Below are 19,109 nucleotides of genomic sequence, written 5' to 3' on the forward strand. Positions count from 1 at the left end.
TTCCGTTGAATTTTTGTCGCGTTCATTTACATTTAAGTAGCTCTCGTCTTTTTGGTTTCCTAAAACATGTTATGAATAGAATAATACGATGTAAGTCTGGCTGGCGGCTCAAGTTGTGATGGTGTTTCAACTTAATTACAACCCATAATGTCCTTGATATATCCTACACAAGTGACTAGATCACTGCACTAATAAAAAATATAAACATTATAATGAAAACACTTCATCACTATAATATAAACAAATTATTGCTAATCTGTTCTAAACTCTAAATGAAAAACGGAAATTAAGGAGTAATGGATAAAAAAAACGTGGGAGATACGGCATAGTAGTTCGGTTTTTACTCAAATAAGAGTAGTTGAATTCCAAATTTACAATGTTGATTAAAAAATATTTTACCTGCGTTAGGTTCGTATGGGATATGGTTATTACATTTACATACACATTTAGTTGAAGTTAATTTGTTCTGGGTATATCGATTATCAAACAATTGTTCGCCATCTGTTATCAAATTTTTCACAGATTTTTCAGATGATGAATTTTTAGTAGAGGCAAATTCTGGACGGGTTTTTCTGGAAAATGATTTGTCTCCACACAATTTGCTTTTTAAATAATCCTCTTTAAACGATGAATATGTGCATCTTGGTATATATTTGGTGGTATTTCCATTTATTTTGTCGATGTCGCATTCTCTTTCACTTGCTACTTCGTCTGTACTTTTTGCAAACAAATTTAAATCGTCCGAATTTAACCCTTCTGTAACATATTCGCTGGAACCGGTTGCTATTGTATTTGGATTTCGAGTACCTTCAATAAAATTATTATTCTCAAGTCCACTAAATACTCGAAATATAAAATTTTGGAATGCCATTTAATATTGAAACGAAATACGTACTCATAATAGTTAATGTTCTATATTGATCAATATCTTTTAGATATTCATCATATTCATTGTCTCGAAATTTTTCATACTCCTTTCTTTGATCCGTAATTTTTAGATTTTCATTTTCAAATTCATTCTGAATTGATTGTACTCTATTGATATGGTCTGTTAATTCAGAATTGGCTGAAAAAATTCAATCAATAAAGTAAATGTTCCAGGAAACTTTTTTACTTTTTTAAATTAATTTCATGTAATGGAACTTTATATTTGAAAGAAATAAACCTTTGCAGAAACAGTGGAAAGAACTACGTCCTTTTGTATTTAATTTATTGTGAAATCTATCTTCGAATTCTTCCAATGATAAACATTTATTAGGCCTTCTCAATAATAGCCCTGGTGGCTTTATCGAAGTTTCTTTGCAATAACAATTATTTGAACCCAAGCAACTTTTGCGATATACGTTATTTGTATTACTTGGCTTGAAGGGAACATTTTTGAAACATTTTCTTCGAGAATTCAATAAATATTCTGGTTGTAGTGCTAATGCAACGTTTGCTGAATCATTCCTAGTAGCCCAGTTATTGGAAAAAAGAAGTTGTTTGGGACCGTCTTGAGTTATGCTGAAAAATTTATTACGGAAAAATATAAATAAATTTTCAACTTTGTTGAATGTTAATATTCACAGGAAATTCTGACTGTATCAATATATTATCATGTCAATACGTGCTCACCTCCTATCACAACAACTATTTGTGAAATGTTTTGATGGAATCAACTTTCTCATTATAAAAAATTAGCCTTAATGGAATATAAAAAAACTATATTCTTTATGAACTGACGTCTTTATGATGGATGTATTTAGTATTTGAAACTTTTTCTATCAAGGTGCATAATATCTAATTTCCTTGGATACTACTTGTATTCCGTTAATACAAACAAATACCTATACCTAATCTAGAATTCTTTATGATGGGGCATATTTAATTTTAGTTGTACTTTACAGGCACCATAATTACAAGTGTCGGAGTAGGTACAACTTAGGTATATTTTTTTGATATAGAATGAATTAAAATATCCTAAATTAGTGGTAGCCATTTTATATGGCAATTATAATATATACATCTTTTTGTTTATTCTGCTTAGTTGATTTTACAAAATAACAACGTTAACTTTTAGGGAATGTGTTTTAATTTTTTAAAAATGTCAGCTCATTGTTTGATAATGATGCCGAATGCTTTTCCAAATTAAATGAAAATTTGATATTGTATAAATTATCCATTAATTCTTCTGCTATTAATTCATAACTGACTTACGTCACATACCATAGACAAATTAAGTTGTTGAGTTACATTTCTACGAATTTTCTATTTTTTAGTTCTATGATGAAATTCTACTCTAGAGAGTAGAAAAGTTTGACAGATTGTCATTTTTAGTTGAAGTTTACATTTTAGTTTTTTTTGTTCAAGTATTGTTTTCTAAAAAATGTAGAACAATTTTGTAAAATTAAAAATCTACCAAGAAAATTATCGATATGCCACTTAAGAAAAATAGGCGATCTAAAAAACTGAAAAATCCTGAAAATCTAAACAAGAAAGAAAATGTTACTGTTACAAATATACAACAAAAAGAAATTGTCGAGAAAATAAATAAAAATGAGTCAATTTCTATTGAGAATAACGTAGATGATTGCGAAGACCTGCCAAGTATTCCAATATGTGAAGAAACAACTTGTTCCAGACAATCAACCTCTGCTGTTAATTTCAAGGAACAAAACTCGGACCAAACTGTTTGTGCTAAATCACTGATTCATTTTAATAACAATAATGCTAGTGTTACAAAAATAAGTAATAAAAATTTAGAACAATCTACAAATACTAACATAGATTCCTTTTGTATTATAGAAGGAGATAGTTTGAAGGTTCCAAAAACATTAAAAAGTAGAGTTAAAAACTCACACGAGGTTTTGTCTACAAGTAGAGAATCAGGCGAAGTATCAGAAAACCTTACCCAAGAAAATGTTGATGTATCAACAGCCAAGAAAGCAAAATATGATCTTTCTATTTATGATTATGATGAAGATTCTTCAGAAGAATTGCAAAAAATGAATGCTCCTATCAAATGTAAAATTTGTACATTTATTGCAGAAACTCCTATTGATTTATTAAAACATAAGAGAGATGCTCATAAAGTAGAAAGGAAATTTTTGCCTTCACATGAAATTTTGAAATACTTTGATTATCCAGATAGAACATTTTGTCCTATATGTGAACAACCTATTAAATCTCGAAATTTCAGATCCACTTTCATCAAGCATTTATTGATACATTCTGCTGAGTTAACTTATGAATGTAGGATATGCAAGAAGAAATTTAGAAGACGTGATCACATGAGGAGTCATGAAAAGCGCCATGTTCTAAGCTATGCAGAACTGAAGGCTATAGAGGATACTGTTGACAATAGTCCAGTGCAGTTACCTGTTATTTTGCCTACATGAATATATCTTATTCCACTAAATTATTTACAATTATTGTTACAGATGGTAACATCAAAGTTAACATTAACAGTGTTAAAAAAATTATTTAATATGATTATTATTGTTACACCAAATAGAAAAATGGTTATCAAAGAATATGTTACATTTATAATATTCATTTGTATAAGAAGGTTATAGTTAGGTGACTGTTTTAAAATTACTACTCTTGTTTTAAGCTCACTAATAAATTGTGCCTACATATAATTTTAATTACTGTTCTGATGTTGTGGTTTCAATTTTATTATTTTGAATCCTTACATATATAGATATTTTTTTTTGTTGATTTCCATTCATTGGTGTTTTTATCAAAATGATTTTGTTCTTATTGTAGCTCCTACCATATCTATCTAATAAATGTTTATTCTCTTAACATAATTTTATTATTATATTTCTTTTCATCTAACGAGTTTAAAAATATATATTAGAGATATTTCATTTTCTACTTCCTATAATTTATACAGGTAGAAAAGTGTAAATTAGCTCATTTCATTTTTATTGTTTTTCAGTGAATTAGTCACTTGTACTTTATTATTTTGAAGATTTGTAAGTGAAAACAGTTGTTTCTCATATCAATTAAGTAAATGTGCAAAATTCAAGTAATAAGTTAATTGGATATTAGTTAATTAATTGTAAAATCCCATCAAGACAGACAAATGATCAAATTGAATTATGTTTTTATCGTACCTCAAAAACTCATGAATTAGGAAGGATGTAATAATAAGAGAATCAATTGTCAAAGTATATATATTCACAATAATCTTACAATACATTTTTTTTCCTAAGTTATACAATTTCAAGAAAAACCATAGAGAATAGTGCATCTTAAGAAAAACTTGATTTATTATATGGTTTTCCCATGAAATACTGTCCAGTAAAAATTCTCAACGCATTTCACCTCGCTCCTCTCTCTCTCTCGCTATATATATATATATATATATATATATATATATATATATATATATATATATATATATATATATATATATATATATATATATATATATATATCAATGCTCTTCCTTAATAATCTAATCATGTACTTGTAATGACGTTGGGAGGCATATGACCTGTATCTCCTAACACTCTAAGTATACACCGTCCACTTGGTGTGATGCTGATCCATGTTATACTGGCATGATTTATAGAAAGTCTCAACCATGCTTCGGCAGGAAATTGAAGAGCCCTAAAAATATATCATACTATTATTACAAACACACTACACAATATCGGATGATCATTAAAAAACAATATTGTTTTATTAAATTGACACTAACCTGCAAACGAAATATCGAATAACATTGGCGTGACATACTAAAACAGTGTAAGAATCTTTTTCTTGAGAACAATCTGCACGGTGAAAATATTTTCTAAAGGCTGCTTCAATTCTTGATCCATCTTGATAAAACTTCTTGAAAAAAACTTATTACTTAGAAGCAACTATATATCAAATTCGATAATAAAATGAGAAATACCGTGTAATCAAACTTACATAATTTTCAGGTTTCCAAGTTCCTACAGGTGGTTCAGGAGGTATAGGCGCACCTTCTCTTAAAAGATCACAATGGAGCACAGGAATCTAGAAATGATAAAAATAAATAAATAAAACCAGGAGTAAGAAATACCACATATAACAATGCAACATTTTCATCTGCAATTACAAATTATTTCTCCCAAACTTTAATTATTAGTCACAATTTATTTTTTTGGATTCAATAAAAAAACTAACTGTTGCTTTGGGGATAAAATAAGTTTAGTTACCTCTGGAATATATTCTGATATAATTGTTCCGGTCTCTTGTGCTCTAGTCATTGTAGATTTAACCATTTGTGTATAGGGTAGATCTAATTCCTTTAATCTTTTACCTGTATATTCTGCTTGCATTCGCCCTTAAAAAATTATAAATAAATATGTTTATTATATGATAGAAATAAAAACACATCCGCCTTTCTTAATGACATTTTTGAGTTCCTACAATTTTGCAATCAATAATAAACAATATATGAAAGATTCTAATTATTTTAAATAATATAACAACATACCCAATTTGGTTAAAACTCGTTCTCCATCAGTAGTACCATTCAAATTATATTGCCCATGTCTGATAAGTATTATGTGCCTTACAGCTGTAGGTTTTTTTTCTGTTTGTTCATTGAGAGTATTTTCTTCAGTTTCGGAAAGCCTCCTTCCTTTTATACGATTCATATATTTTGGACATCGGCTAAAAATGAGATATAGCATCAACTAGAAATATGATACATTGATATATCATTATAATAATAAAATAGTTTGTTAATTTCAGAGTACTTGAGATTAGGCAATAAGAAATATTTCAATATCTAACAAAAATTATACTCACTGATCCCAATTTTCATCCCACTTAGCAAATGGAGATGGATTATAATTTGTTGTCCATGAATTTTGAACCTTGCAAGTGTTATTTAAGTAATAGAATGTAACAACACCCGAGACTGCAGTTAAACCCAATATTAACTTTTTAGATTTACTCAGAGACATCTGAAAAAAATTTAGATTTCAGGATTAAAGCTTGGTTTATGCACCCAAAATTAAAATTTTCATTAAACTAGACTCTGATGGTGATATTTTTTTGGTTTATGCAGTAAATTAAGGATAATTGGTTAACCTATAGAAATTCCCTGTATGGGTCCTTTTTATCATACGAATGTGGAATGCTTCTGACACTGTCTATCAGTGTTCCATCATCTAAAAGACATTGCTTTTTCCTATTTTTGTTATATCAGTTTGAAAAATAAACACCACGGCGGAAATCGGCGCAATAGCGTGAATAATACTTCCATAATCAAGGAAGAAGGATGTTGTAAACAAAGTAATACCACAAATACAGACTGACCTAACGTTTTCTATGATCATAACCTTACAAAATTAAGAAATTAAACTAAGTTAAAAGTTAGCGAACTTTTAGTTTAATTTCAATTTACTGTTCATTTTCTGCAAGAACTATAAGTACTATTTCAGTGTCTTACAACTAGTAATTTAATTTGTTAGTTTAATAGTAATTTTTAATTATGGCTGCATAAACCAATCATTAATAATTGAAATTTGTACGATTTCGTTTCTGAAAACCACGAAATAAATAGTGATAATTAAAATTTATTTTTACTTAACCTTTTGGCAGTTATAAAACTAAACGATTTAAATTTAAAATTCTTCCAGATAATTATTATATATTTTATAGTAAATAAATTATGAATATAAACATGTGACCAAAGACTGTTTATTAAGCTCCGTTCTATTAATGTGTTCAGTGTAATAAGAAAGTATATTATTTTTAGAATGCTACTGTAGTTGTGTTACCATAAGGTGAAAAAATTATTAATTTACATTACAGTAGCTCATTCGTTAAATGTGAAATTAGTCAGTTTAAAGAAAATGGTAATAAAGATATTACGCGAATATAAACTTTGAAGACACGATCATAGAAGCAAAAAATCAAGTATATTTCATAGTATTTCGACAGATGAGAGAATAATAAATTTCAATGTCAAAAGTCACATTTCTTCCTGAGGTTAACGAAGTTTACGATTCAATGATGTAATTTGGTAATAATTCAAAAAATAACAAATTTAAATTTACCACCATTTAAATTCAAAAAAAAAATGTTTAAATAATTGTAGATATACCTTTTCCAAATAATAAGGTAGTATGAGTTTCACAATATCTTTATTAAATAAAATTACTAACAGATGCCGTTTAAAATTTACCAAGGCTTATTCAACAAAACCAAATCATTATAATTCATTAGGTATTTCTCCAAAATCAACTCAAAACGAGATTAAAACAGCTTATTACAAATTGTCCATGATATATCATCCTGACAAGAATAAGGACGAAGCTTCTTTACAAAAATTTAGGAATATCACTGAAGCTTATGAAGTTCTAGGAAATGTAACTACTAGGAAAATGTATGATAAAGGTAATATATAACAAATAAAATTTTAACTCATTCTCATAATTCGAGTTGCTTAAATATATATTTGTGCTATATGAAGTTATTTCACTTTATATTTTTGTTACTAATTTCAAGGTCTCCACTTTGGAAGCTCACCAGTAAGTGATTATAATAGCTTTTATAAACCTAGAGAAGGACCTAGAAATAAACCACCACCTCCTGATGGACGTACCCCAATTTATGACTTTGATGAATGGTCCAAGAGTCATTATGGTGCAACTTTTCATCGCCAAATGGAAAACCGACGACGTAGACATGAATATCAACACTTTCGACAAAAAACCTTAAATGATCAAAAGCTGGAACGAGTAGTTTTCTTCCTAATGGCAATGATTCTAATATGTACGGTTTACATAAATAGAAAAAATTATGATCAAGTTGTAATGAGAAAACAGAGTACAGATTAATGTTACTGTGATACAATTTGTTTAAATGTTTATTAAATTATTTCTGTTTATTTAAATTAGTCCTCAATTGAATTTTAGGTTACGACATTGCCATTTGGTTTATATTGAGAAATGAATTTCAAAAATTAGAAATCAAGGAAAATAAGAAAAAAAATTAACACTCTACAATGTTTATTCCTATTTAATATAAAATTTTAGTTTTGAGTACATTTTATTTTGGCTTTTCTAATTAATACAGCTAATGATGAGTTACATTATTTTTACAAATTTTGCTAAACTTTCATAAAGACGAAGTAAATCAGAATATTTTTATGAATTGCAATTAGAACATGGAATAATCTCGGATTTTGTAGGGCAACATTGTTTGTGGGCTTCTCAATAAAGATTGCAATTTTTTATTGCAAAAATAAAAGTTCTGTGTTGTGCTAGGATCCTAGTATAACGTTACCCCGAAAAAAAAAATATTTTGAATTAGATTATCGTTGAATAATCAAATTTCTCAAAATTTTTTTTTAGCGCAATCTAGAACGATAGCTCAAAAATTTTGGTGCACGCTATAAAATGATTTTACGCAAATTGTGTGAAAAAAAAATTTTTTTTCGAACTTCATATTTTGGAACAACAGAAAAATTGTCAAAATATTTCTAACTGGAAAGTGTGGTGTTAACTTCTTGGAGGTGATTATCTTGAGTAAATAACTTTATGCTTTTTTGTAAGTAAGACTTTCTATTTCTCCAAAATTACATAGAGATGTGTCTTAAAAGTGAAAATATATCATTTGCACATGACTGCAATTTTAATGCCAATCCTATCCTGATTAAAAACTAATCTCAATAGCATCAGAAAGTAGGAATAACAAATATGCCAATGAATTTTTGGAATAGTCCCTTCTCCTATACTCACAATTTGAAAATACTAGTTTCTTGATTTATTTCAAAGAAATTTAGATTCTTTCTTAGATTTCATTATACTACCTGTAAACTGTAAAATTCTTAATGCAAAGATGTGCTTTTAAAAAATCCTAAAATATGAAAATGCAATATTCAATCTGAAGTATCTTTAAAAGGCATTTCATTATTGAAATTTGCAATGTCTTGTGCAGAAAGTTTGATTTTATTATCACATTCTTTTTGGACTACCATTTTGAAATCCTGTGGTATATAGAGTTCATCAAAAGTTTGATCATTTTTATGAATTTCTGCCCATCTAAGTGTAATTTCTGTATAAGGTACTTTTCGAAATATCATACAATGAACATGCTGCAATTTTTCATACTTAATTCTTGAAAATCCTATTTTAGCCAAAACAAATCTCCAAGATTTTATATATTTAGCATTTGATCCTATATGATTTGAATCTGGTGTTATTATCATTAAAATGCCTTCTGGTTTTAATAACTCATATGCTTTAGTGCAGCATATTTTCCTTTGCTTATGACAAGGTAGATATTCCAAGAATAAACTGAATATGATAATATCAAAATAGTTATTAGGTAGTTGAATGATCTCTTCATCTTTTAATATCAAAATTTTACCTGTTTTAACTTTGAGAAAATCACACTTAGTAACACTTTTTGTAGCGGGTGCAATATCAATTGCAGTTATATCGAAATTACTGAACTGTTGAAATGGATTATAACAACTACCAACATCTAATACCCGCAATTTTCTATTAAAACTTTCAGTAGACACACTAGTCCTACTTTGATTAATTTTATCCATTATATGGGATTCTTTTATACGAATATAAAAAATATCCCTAGAAAAATATTCTTCGGAATTTTTATGTATCCATGCGATGCGGGATATCTGTTGATTTTCTTCATTGTCTAATGATAGTTTCCAATAATTTGAAGCCAGTTCTTTCATTGCCGTAGCATATTCTTCTAATCTTTCCTTATTTTCACAATGTTTCTTCCATGCAATTTCTGGTCCTAGCAATCTCGAATTTTCTCTCAATTCTTGATGAACACTTTTAATAAAACTTGATAGTTCTAAGTGTCGCGGCAGTGCCATTGTCCATATATGTAATACTTATATATATGCCATTGTCAATTTTTCTCTTTCACATGTTCCTATCCAAAAATTATATGCTAGAGGTGGGAGCCGTAATCAAATGAGAGAATCATTCAGTAAGTGAATTTGTTTCAATAATGAACTATTAATATGTAAAATTTATTGGATTAACTAAATAACAAAACTTTTGGGTAAAAATATAAGTATACCTACTAGCGTTTAGAAAAAAATGTTGGAAATGACTTTCTAAAGTTTTATGTTTGTATGTGGATTTTCTTGTACAAAATCTTCTATATCCAATTATATATCACTATTTTATAGATATTTTGTTTAGTTATTTGAATTAGTTTATCAAAAATGACCAATAAACCCATCTCTAGTTTCCAATGTGCTCCGGTTTTAAGGATTTTGTAGTTCACTCCACAGAGCAACCACTCTAAAGACATTCCGCATGATTAATTGGTTAATTAGCATTTTCGTTGAAAATTTTCCTAACAAGTATTTTAACATTCGAATTTTTGATCTATTCAATATTACCACAATTTAGTGTGATTTTGATCAATATGGATTATGATTGATATGAATTTTGATCAAGAAACAAATTGACGTCAGAATATTGCGTCACCGAGCTTGCGCTGGTCAATCCATGAATTAGTGATTCATTAGTTAGTGTGTCAGGAATTATTGCATGTCTAAATAGTTAAATTTGCAAAGAAAAAACATGCTTATCAAAGAATAGTAAGTATAATGCATTGTATGTACCTACCGTATATATTATTTTTTTTAGACACAAAATTTTAAGTGATAAATCATGAAGTTGTAGATTGTATGTTAACCCTACACACAAGTGTCAATTTTATCAATTTTTTGGGTGTCGGATTTCTGCACACTTTGTAATCTTAAAACTAATGCTTTACTTTTTTGTAAAAATTGAAGATTTAAAGGTTTCTATTTTTTTTGTTGAGTGAAACAGTACTTATCAAAGACTTTGATTTTTGTGACATTTATATTATTTTATTTTTTAGCCGAGTAACCCTACCGCTTACTGTAGAAGAGGTAAGTTTCATAAATTTAACATAATATGGCTAAATAAATTTTTCAAAAATAAAATATATCTACATACTTATTTTCCCAATTTAGTACAATGTGTTCATACTTGTAATATTGAAAATTGAACTCAACCTTTGCCTTTAGAAGCATATGTTATTAGTGTATAATTATTTTAAACCTTCGTCAAAACTACATTTCAATTATCAATATGAAAAGTAGAATTACATTCCTATTTAATGGATATCTACATAATATGAAATAGTCTGCAATTAGAATGATATAATTGTATATAGACATAGTCATCATCAGTGATTTATATTAAAGTCCAGAATTACATCAAATATGTTTGGATGTGGAATTTTAAGTACAGATCTTTTCTTATTTATCGACATAATTCAACAATGATTTGACTGTTTCTGTTCTGCTAAAGCACAACATTGGACCTCAGCTTGAATACTAATCAATTTTCAAATAATTTATAATCAAACCTTTTGATCTCAAGATAGGTGCATCACCTACTTCCTAACCCAATCATTCCTAAATTTAAATAATAAAAAGGAACTGAAAGAACAATTTGAGATAGTGTATTTACATAAAATGTGAGAAATAATGAATGCAAATTATCATAATAAAATTAATTCAATAGGCATGTTTTTCTCTTCTACAATGATCAGCAATGTATATTGCTTAGTCAATTATTTTTGTCTAAAAGTTTTGATTCAATATTAGTCTAATGTATTGTTTATCCAAGACACTTTTTATTTTTAACATAAAAAGTTATAAAATAAATGATTAAAACTCAATATAATGGAATAAATATATCAGCGAAATTTAATGTAGTTTATTCATTAATTATACTAAAATAGTTCAAGGTTAGGCAGATTTTTGTATAAATATAAATAAAGTGAATATTTTAAATAATAATGAGTTTATTACAAAGTAGCTAGGTTATGTTTTTATATAATGTGCATTATTGCTATTACATGTTAAATTACTTAACCATTACATTTCTTTAAATTAATAGTAACAAAGGTTTAAAATTATTCCCAAATATTATAATTGGCTTTCACATTTAGTGTATAATAAATAGAGTTTGATACTATTAATTGAAGATTCCTTTGTCTATGTATTAGTATTAATCACTTTGTATATGTTAATTCCTTTGTATTACATCAAAAATTATGACTCTGAAAAGTCTAGTCTATTGCCAGAAAGCATGAATTTCAAAAATAGGCTCTTAATTTTCATAGATAACATGACTGGACTTTTATTTTATCATTAAATTTACATTGAAAATTTTATTTAGTAGAAAGCATACTATAAAATTTTTCAAGGTGGAAAAGCTAGTAGTTTAATTTCAAAGGTACATTTCATGGACAGCCATTGTTAATGTAAAATGTAGGCAGTGATTTGATTAATTAACATGATTATATATGAATCTTTTTAATGAATATAATTTATATGCAATTAAATTCTATAAAAACTTTTTGATATAAATTATATTTTCATTCTCTTTTATGCGACAAATGTATGTAAAAATAAGTTGTTATAATAGAGTATAAAGATAAATCTTCTATCTATCAATGTAAAAAACCAATCAATTATTTCTAAGATACACCTTATTGATAATAAATTATTGATATGATTAAATCAAATTGAGTATAATAGGAATGAATATTAATTGAAAAGATCTATTTTGTTATTTTACAGTATCAAGTTGCTCAGTTGTTTAGTGTGGCAGAGGCCTCCAAAGACAATACAGGTGGTGGAGAAGGTATAGAAGTATTGAAAAATGAACCATTCACAAATTTTCCCCTTCTCGGTGGTAAATATAACAGTGGCCAGTATACTTACAAAATTTACCATTTGGCTAGTAAAGTACCTTCTTTTATAAGACTTTTGGCACCAAAGGGTAGTTTGGAAATTCATGAAGAGGCTTGGAATGCTTATCCTTATTGTAGGACTGTTATTACGGTAAATCTACTTTTTAATATAAATGGTACTCATTTTAACTGAACCAATTTTCTCAACTCTACTCTTATTAGAATGTTACAATAAAATATTTAAAAACTTGGCTAAATAAGTCTACTGGTTCATCAAAGCAATTTTTTTTGTGTAGAGTTCACATTCAATACAAAACTGGAAGATAATAAATTATTGTAAATGTACGGTTAATGTTGAGCACACACACGTTTCTGTTATGTTTGTAACAAAAACTACAGGGAAAAAAGTAAAAAAGATTGAAATTGTTTTTCAGAATCCAGGATATATGAAAGAGAAATTCAAATTAGTAATTGAAACTTTACATGTAGCAGACAAAGGTAATCAAGTAAATGTAAGTAATAATTTATTTTTATTTCTTTTCTATGCTTTGGGATCATCGGTATGTGTACTAACAATAATGGTTGTGGTCGACATTTCATTCATCAACACGGTATATTTCTCTGTCTACCATTTTGTGTTTGTATATGAACTGGGCTGAAAAAGAATCCCGGCTACATGAAGGAAAATTTTGTGATTTGTATTGAAAGTATGCACATAGCCGATAATGGTCTTCAAGATAATGTAAGTACCATAGTTTTTCGAGAAATTTTAACACCTTGAATATTATTTTTTTTTTCAATTATTGTCATGGTCGATTATTGAAACAATTGAAAATCTTGATATTCTGTTATAGAATGTTTGATAAGTTGAACTGTTTTATTACATTATTTTTTTAGTCTAAAGGTAACATAAAAATTGATTTTAGGATACATAATTTATTGTGTTTGTTGATACCATAATGATTTAAATATTAACAATCTATGAAAATATATTTATAATACACGGATATTTTTATCAGTGATTAAACTAAAAATAGATAAGAGTTTATAATATTTTCGATTATGTATGTACAATAAATTCATTTTTTGTTTGTATCCTTTTAACCTAAATGTTTATTTTTCAACTATAATATACCTGTGGATATTAAGTAACTTCAATTTCATTTATAGGTATGGTATGTCTCATAGTAATTATTAGATACAGGAATCAATTTTTGTGGGGCATTAATAAATGATTTACTTTTTTCCTATTAAAAATTTGTGCATGTTTTCATATTTCATGTATCACAATGTGGATGTCTTGTTAGTAATTGAATTTATTCACAACGGATCTAATTTTGAAGTTACTATCATGAATTTTTTTATACTTGTCAAAAGGTTCACGACTTGCCAAACGACAAACTGAAACAAAGAGATGTTGTACATATTGACATTGCCAATGATGCAGTGGCATCTGGAGATTATAAAGAAGACGAAGATCCAACGAAATTTAAATCTGTTAAAACAGGCAGAGGTCCACTGATAGGACCTGATTGGAAAGATAAAGTTAGTCCTGTTATGACCTGCTATAAGTTAGTTACAGTAGAGTTCAAATGGTTTGGATTACAAGTAAGCTTTTCGTTATGTATTTGTAATTGTATTTAGTTTTATAAATATTTCTTTGACCTATATATAATATATATATATATATATATATATATATATATATATATATATATATATATATATATATATATATATATATATATTATATGATGAAACAATGGAAAATTGAAATATCAATAAAAACTATAAATTTCTTTATCTCTGTACTAATTTTTTTTAGACAAGGATAGAAAGTTTTATTCAAAAATCCGAAAGGCGGTTATTCACAAATTTCCATAGGTGAGTATATACATTATTGTATAATATAAAGTGTTTAAAATAATTTTTGTTTCTATTCTCAGACAAGTTTTCTGTTGGATGGACCGCTGGCACGGTCTGACCATGGAAGATATCCGTGCGATAGAAGATAAAACGAAAGAAGAATTAGAAGCTCTTCGTCAAAAAGGCGAAGTTCGTGGTATGAAAGCAGATACAGAATAAATTAATGAATAGAAAAAGCAAATTAAGAAAGAGAAATATAAATAAGTTTAAAAACAAATCCAACTAAAAAACGCAACCATGATTTAGATGAATTTCTAATTAAGTTTCCATAATACTGTGCTATAGTTATAATAAAATTCGATATAAAATGGATAGTTCTGTATAGCGGTCAATTATTTTTCATTAAAAAAATTAAAAATTAGATAATTTGCCTTTCCAAATGATACATCTTGCTCTCCATATTTATTTATCTTTTTATATATTAATTTCGTCGAAAATTTATGTGTTTCTTTGTATAATCATCACATTTGTTGAGATATGTATAGTAAATTTTTCATAAAACTATTAGTGATTAGCAATTTTTTTATGTTTGAAAATGAAAATTCAACCTTTATGAAATTAAAAAAGTTTATTAAAAGTATTAAAAAAAGGCAGCTGCTTATAATGCGCTTGTGAATATTTTTTTTTCAATAACCATAAGATTCTTTTTTTATTGGAAATGTTGATTAAAAGTACAGAGTTTATCCTATAACTATAATAATTATCAGAACCTTGACATTCAGTAACTAGAAATGTTAATATTAACGAGTATTAAATGTAACTTTTCTTTTTTCCAAATACAGAATGTCTAGTCTTGAATTTCAGTATTTTAAGTATAAAAAATGATTTTTTTTAATAAAAATGGTGCATTTATAAATGTTCGATTTTTGACATGAACACATTTTATGAGTGATGAAGAAAGGAAGCAAAAGTGGTTAGTTTCATTCAACCACAGATTTTTTTATTATAATCTCACTATAACTCATAAAACAATGAAAAAATCGTACATATAACTATTCACAAAAAGATATGTGGCATTCTGGCTTGTATTTATTAATTTATGTATCCACGTGGTGTGTCATGTAGTTAGAGTTAAATTTCCTTCAAATTCCTTGAAATTGAACATTCACAGTCTTAGTCAAAGTTTGGTAAAAAAGCATATAAAATTAATAAAAGTAATTAAGTACTATTTCAGACTTTTTCCACTTCCAGACGAAATGTTCATCAAAATATTTATTGGTTTTTCATAAAACTTAATCACCATATTGAAAAACACACTGTTATATAATAAATTGTCATTGTTTTATGGATAAACTATACGGCATACCCTGAATATTATGGCGTCCCAATAGTAAGGAAGTATCTTGATATCATTTTGTGAGATCAAAAAATATACCGAAATTATAATTTTTTATATATTAATTGTTGGTATTATTTGTTTTTGTAAATTATTATACATTGTAACCATTCCACTTCTGTATTTTAAAAGCCCCAATGATACATTCAGCAGATATTTTCAGTTTATAGTTTCCCACTGACTGTATCGCTCTTTGTAGTTTTAATACTATCTATCTTCTTTTCCCTTTGAAAGTGTATCAGAGCTTCTATGCTGATATATTTAATTTTGTCAATATTTCTTATCAGTATTCTAAAGCGCATTAAAATACATCTCGTGCTTTTATGCTTTTATGGATACCTATTTACCTAAGAAAATTAAATGCTTTTGTCAATCACCTAATATTATCAAATCTCAATCAACTTTCCAAAATGTGAATGAAAACAAGGACATTGCGTTGCTAGTTGTAATTGATTTAGAAATTGGAGTTATGTGAAGACCATTATCCAAGTTCCTCCAAACGTATCGTGGCCACTACAATATAGAATTGGGATTTTTGGATTACAGAGTAATAAGTTTTAAAAAGGACTCAATGTATTGAAATTTAATACTCTCCATTTAAGGTTTTCTGTAATATGAGATACAGGTTTAAATGTTATAAAAATAACGAGAAAGTTAGTTTCGCAATTATACCGAATGTTTGGGACACCTTTTTATTTTTCTTCTAATCAGTAGTTACCAATTTATTTCACTTTTTATTTTTGGGAGTTTTATTTTTTTAAGGTCTTAGTTAATATAACCAAATTTAACGCAAATTACCCATAGAGAAAAATAATGAATTTGTTTTGTATCCTGTTAATAAACTACTTTTTGAATTGAATTTTTTTTATTTATATATTGATATGGGGGTTTTCATTATTTTTCTTATTATTGTAACATTCAGTAAAATTCAAATTCATATAAATATTAGTTGAAAAGTGATTTTTTTAACATATTTTCTATACGATTTTTGTACTGTAAATTATTTTTTATTATACACAAAAGAAATGACTAGGAAGGAATAAAATCGTCACAAGTTACATGTGCAATTAGTAAGTATAAACCATTCATATATTATTTTAAAATGATAACAAATATTTACAAAAAGTAAGAAAAATTAAAAAATACGTTTTAACGTCTAGAATTTTTCTATTTCTAACATTTTCTACTTAAAGGTATAAAGTTGCTTTAATTTAAGAAAGAATTTCATATTTTTTGCAATGATTACTTCAAAAACTATATCAAGGGAAACTTTTTTGTACACATTTACTCTTCACCAATTTTTTTGAACACTTTCACTAATAAATAAAATATTGTTGATGTACAATCGTGTGAGGTGTTATTTCTTCCAAATTCCACTTTGATACTTCAGTTTCTTTTTTTATATAATTATATATTACAAGAACCATTTTTGTCAAGTCTTAGAAATATTTTTAAGATACTAATTAAATGTTTTTATCGTAGTCGTTTTTATAGTCATCTTTAGATGTTGGGATCATCTTTGACAATATGGTTAAATTAAGAATAAATTTTTAAAAGTGTGTCTCTAGTCGCGTATTTCGTAGATTAATCGCTACATATAATCAGTGAGGTACAAACATTTATATTTAACAAATGGAACCTATTGAAGATAGCGATTTGTACTTGATAAGATGGTTCTTAATATCCCCTTTTTTATATAAATATATAATACACGTAATATAATATTGTAGAAATTGACTTATAAAAATTAACATGTAAGTTATATTCGGATTAAATTGGAATTCTTTTTTGTTTAATATTTTTTTTTGTTTATCGATATTTTTAATATTTCGAATTGAATTAATTATGGTACATCTAACTAAAGGGTCGTTTTTAAAGATGATGGAAATCTACAAAAATTTTCAATTAATCCTATATTCCTTATTTAAAAAATAAATCACTCCATTTTTGGTTCATCATAAATATGTGATAAAAGAAACCTTAATTGAAATACCCTCTGTATGTTTTGCTACATCTCAATATGAAATTAATTTATTACAAACTTGACTAAAAACAAAAGACCTCATTGAAAGATATTTATATACAAGGTGAGCTAAATAATAAAACTAGTATTCATTATATTCAGTTATATTTATGTCTGTTTTTGTTTTCTCAATTATAAGCTTCTAATTTCAATCGGAAGTCAATCAACTCATTTTTATAAATAATATAAACTAAAAAAATTATGTCAAATTGCAAGAAATATTGTATTTTATTCTTTCTGGCAAATATTTTCCACAACAATTCGGTAGGCAACATATAATACGTGCATGTGACAATTGTTACATATTATATGAAACTTCAACACTTTATGAATGTACTTATTTCTAATTAAAAAATGAAACCCAACGTTTTATTTGTAATATTCAATTATCTAGCACATCCTGTAAAATCACTGATTATTAAATTTATATTCGTTATATATTTATTAATAGATATAGCGGAATACGCTGAAAACAACATTTCATTCAGAACATTACTTATAACAATCTAATTGTTATTGTGGAATTTTTAAACTTAAAACTTTTCAATGTTGGAACTATTCGTGTGAACAATTATTAAAAATACAGTACTTAGAATAATTTTAAATGACATTCTCTAATAGTTCAAGGATATGTATGTAATATTGTAAAAAAGAATTGTACACGAAAAAAATGTTAATAAAAGTAGATGAAAATGTTGAAAGTTTATTTTCACGTATAGATTCACATCGTGAATAGGTAATTACTGTTCGAGATATGAAATTTTTGAATACGTGTGTTAGTTCATAACCGAACTCATTTGCTTACCTGATGTTTTAAATTAATTCATTAAATCACTAGAATTAACATCTATATTACAAGACCTCTTGCACACGGTGAGGTAGGTAACAATTGAAAATAGTTAAAGTGACATCTATATCGCAAAAGCTCTAAAATAAAAGAGTAGGCAATACAGATTTCAACAGTTCGCTCATCCGAATTTGGCGCCATCTAGCTGTGTAAAATTCAACAATCTAACTATCCGTCCCATTTTACTGTGAAATTCAAATGTTTTTATAACAACTATATATTTGTGATGTTATTATAAATAATTATTTTGGAATATTAGACTTTTTTATTCGTATTCG

At 26.9% G+C, this 19,109-nt stretch overlaps 5 protein-coding genes across 7 annotated transcripts; 3 read left to right on the plus strand and 2 right to left on the minus strand.

Annotated features, from left to right (window-relative positions):
* The first annotated feature begins 2,984 nt into the window (after positions 1-2,984).
* LOC130448298 (zinc finger protein 319-like) lies at positions 2,985-3,377 on the plus strand. The gene has a single exon (XM_056785584.1). It carries the CDS (start codon positions 2,985-2,987, stop codon positions 3,375-3,377), a length of 393 nt encoding a protein of 130 aa, XP_056641562.1.
* Positions 3,378-4,154: 777 nt separating this feature from the next.
* On the minus strand, positions 4,155-6,688 carry LOC130447603 (serine/threonine-protein phosphatase PGAM5, mitochondrial-like). 2 transcript variants are annotated; one of them, XM_056784505.1, is made up of 7 exons: positions 6,561-6,688; positions 5,773-5,930; positions 5,456-5,634; positions 5,175-5,302; positions 4,906-4,992; positions 4,691-4,821; positions 4,155-4,599 (listed from the first exon to the last, which is right to left on the minus strand). In XM_056784505.1, the coding sequence occupies exons 2-7, from the start codon at positions 5,928-5,930 to the stop codon at positions 4,449-4,451; spliced, it is 834 nt and encodes a 277-aa protein (XP_056640483.1). In that variant the 5' UTR covers positions 6,561-6,688; the 3' UTR covers positions 4,155-4,448. The 2 variants fall into 2 exon arrangements, with proteins under 2 accessions (XP_056640483.1, XP_056640482.1); XM_056784504.1 differs by having other exon boundaries at positions 4,691-4,824.
* On the plus strand, positions 4,917-8,599 carry LOC130447606 (dnaJ homolog subfamily C member 30, mitochondrial-like). The gene is made up of 2 exons (XM_056784509.1): positions 4,917-7,368; positions 7,480-8,599. Exons 1-2 carry the CDS (start codon positions 7,098-7,100, stop codon positions 7,809-7,811), a joined length of 603 nt encoding a protein of 200 aa, XP_056640487.1. The 5' UTR covers positions 4,917-7,097; the 3' UTR covers positions 7,812-8,599.
* Positions 8,594-10,156, minus strand: LOC130447602 (S-adenosylmethionine sensor upstream of mTORC1). Its single transcript, XM_056784503.1, has one exon. It carries the CDS (start codon positions 9,824-9,826, stop codon positions 8,855-8,857), a length of 972 nt encoding a protein of 323 aa, XP_056640481.1. The 5' UTR covers positions 9,827-10,156; the 3' UTR covers positions 8,594-8,854.
* A 92-nt stretch (positions 10,157-10,248) lies between these two features.
* On the plus strand, positions 10,249-17,757 carry LOC130447605 (phosphatidylinositol transfer protein alpha isoform). Of its 2 annotated transcripts, none has more exons than XM_056784507.1 (7): positions 10,249-10,564; positions 10,852-10,882; positions 12,587-12,850; positions 13,134-13,211; positions 14,077-14,307; positions 14,525-14,583; positions 14,646-17,757. In XM_056784507.1, the coding sequence occupies exons 1-7, from the start codon at positions 10,548-10,550 to the stop codon at positions 14,782-14,784; spliced, it is 819 nt and encodes a 272-aa protein (XP_056640485.1). In that variant the 5' UTR covers positions 10,249-10,547; the 3' UTR covers positions 14,785-17,757. The 2 variants fall into 2 exon arrangements, with proteins under 2 accessions (XP_056640485.1, XP_056640486.1); XM_056784508.1 differs by lacking the exon at positions 13,134-13,211 and adding an exon at positions 13,364-13,441 and having other exon boundaries at positions 10,378-10,564.
* The last annotated feature ends 1,352 nt before the right edge of the window (positions 17,758-19,109 follow it).

Source organism: Diorhabda sublineata, chromosome 8 (genome assembly GCF_026230105.1).
Source record: "Diorhabda sublineata isolate icDioSubl1.1 chromosome 8, icDioSubl1.1, whole genome shotgun sequence".
Taxonomy (NCBI): domain Eukaryota; kingdom Metazoa; phylum Arthropoda; class Insecta; order Coleoptera; family Chrysomelidae; genus Diorhabda; species Diorhabda sublineata.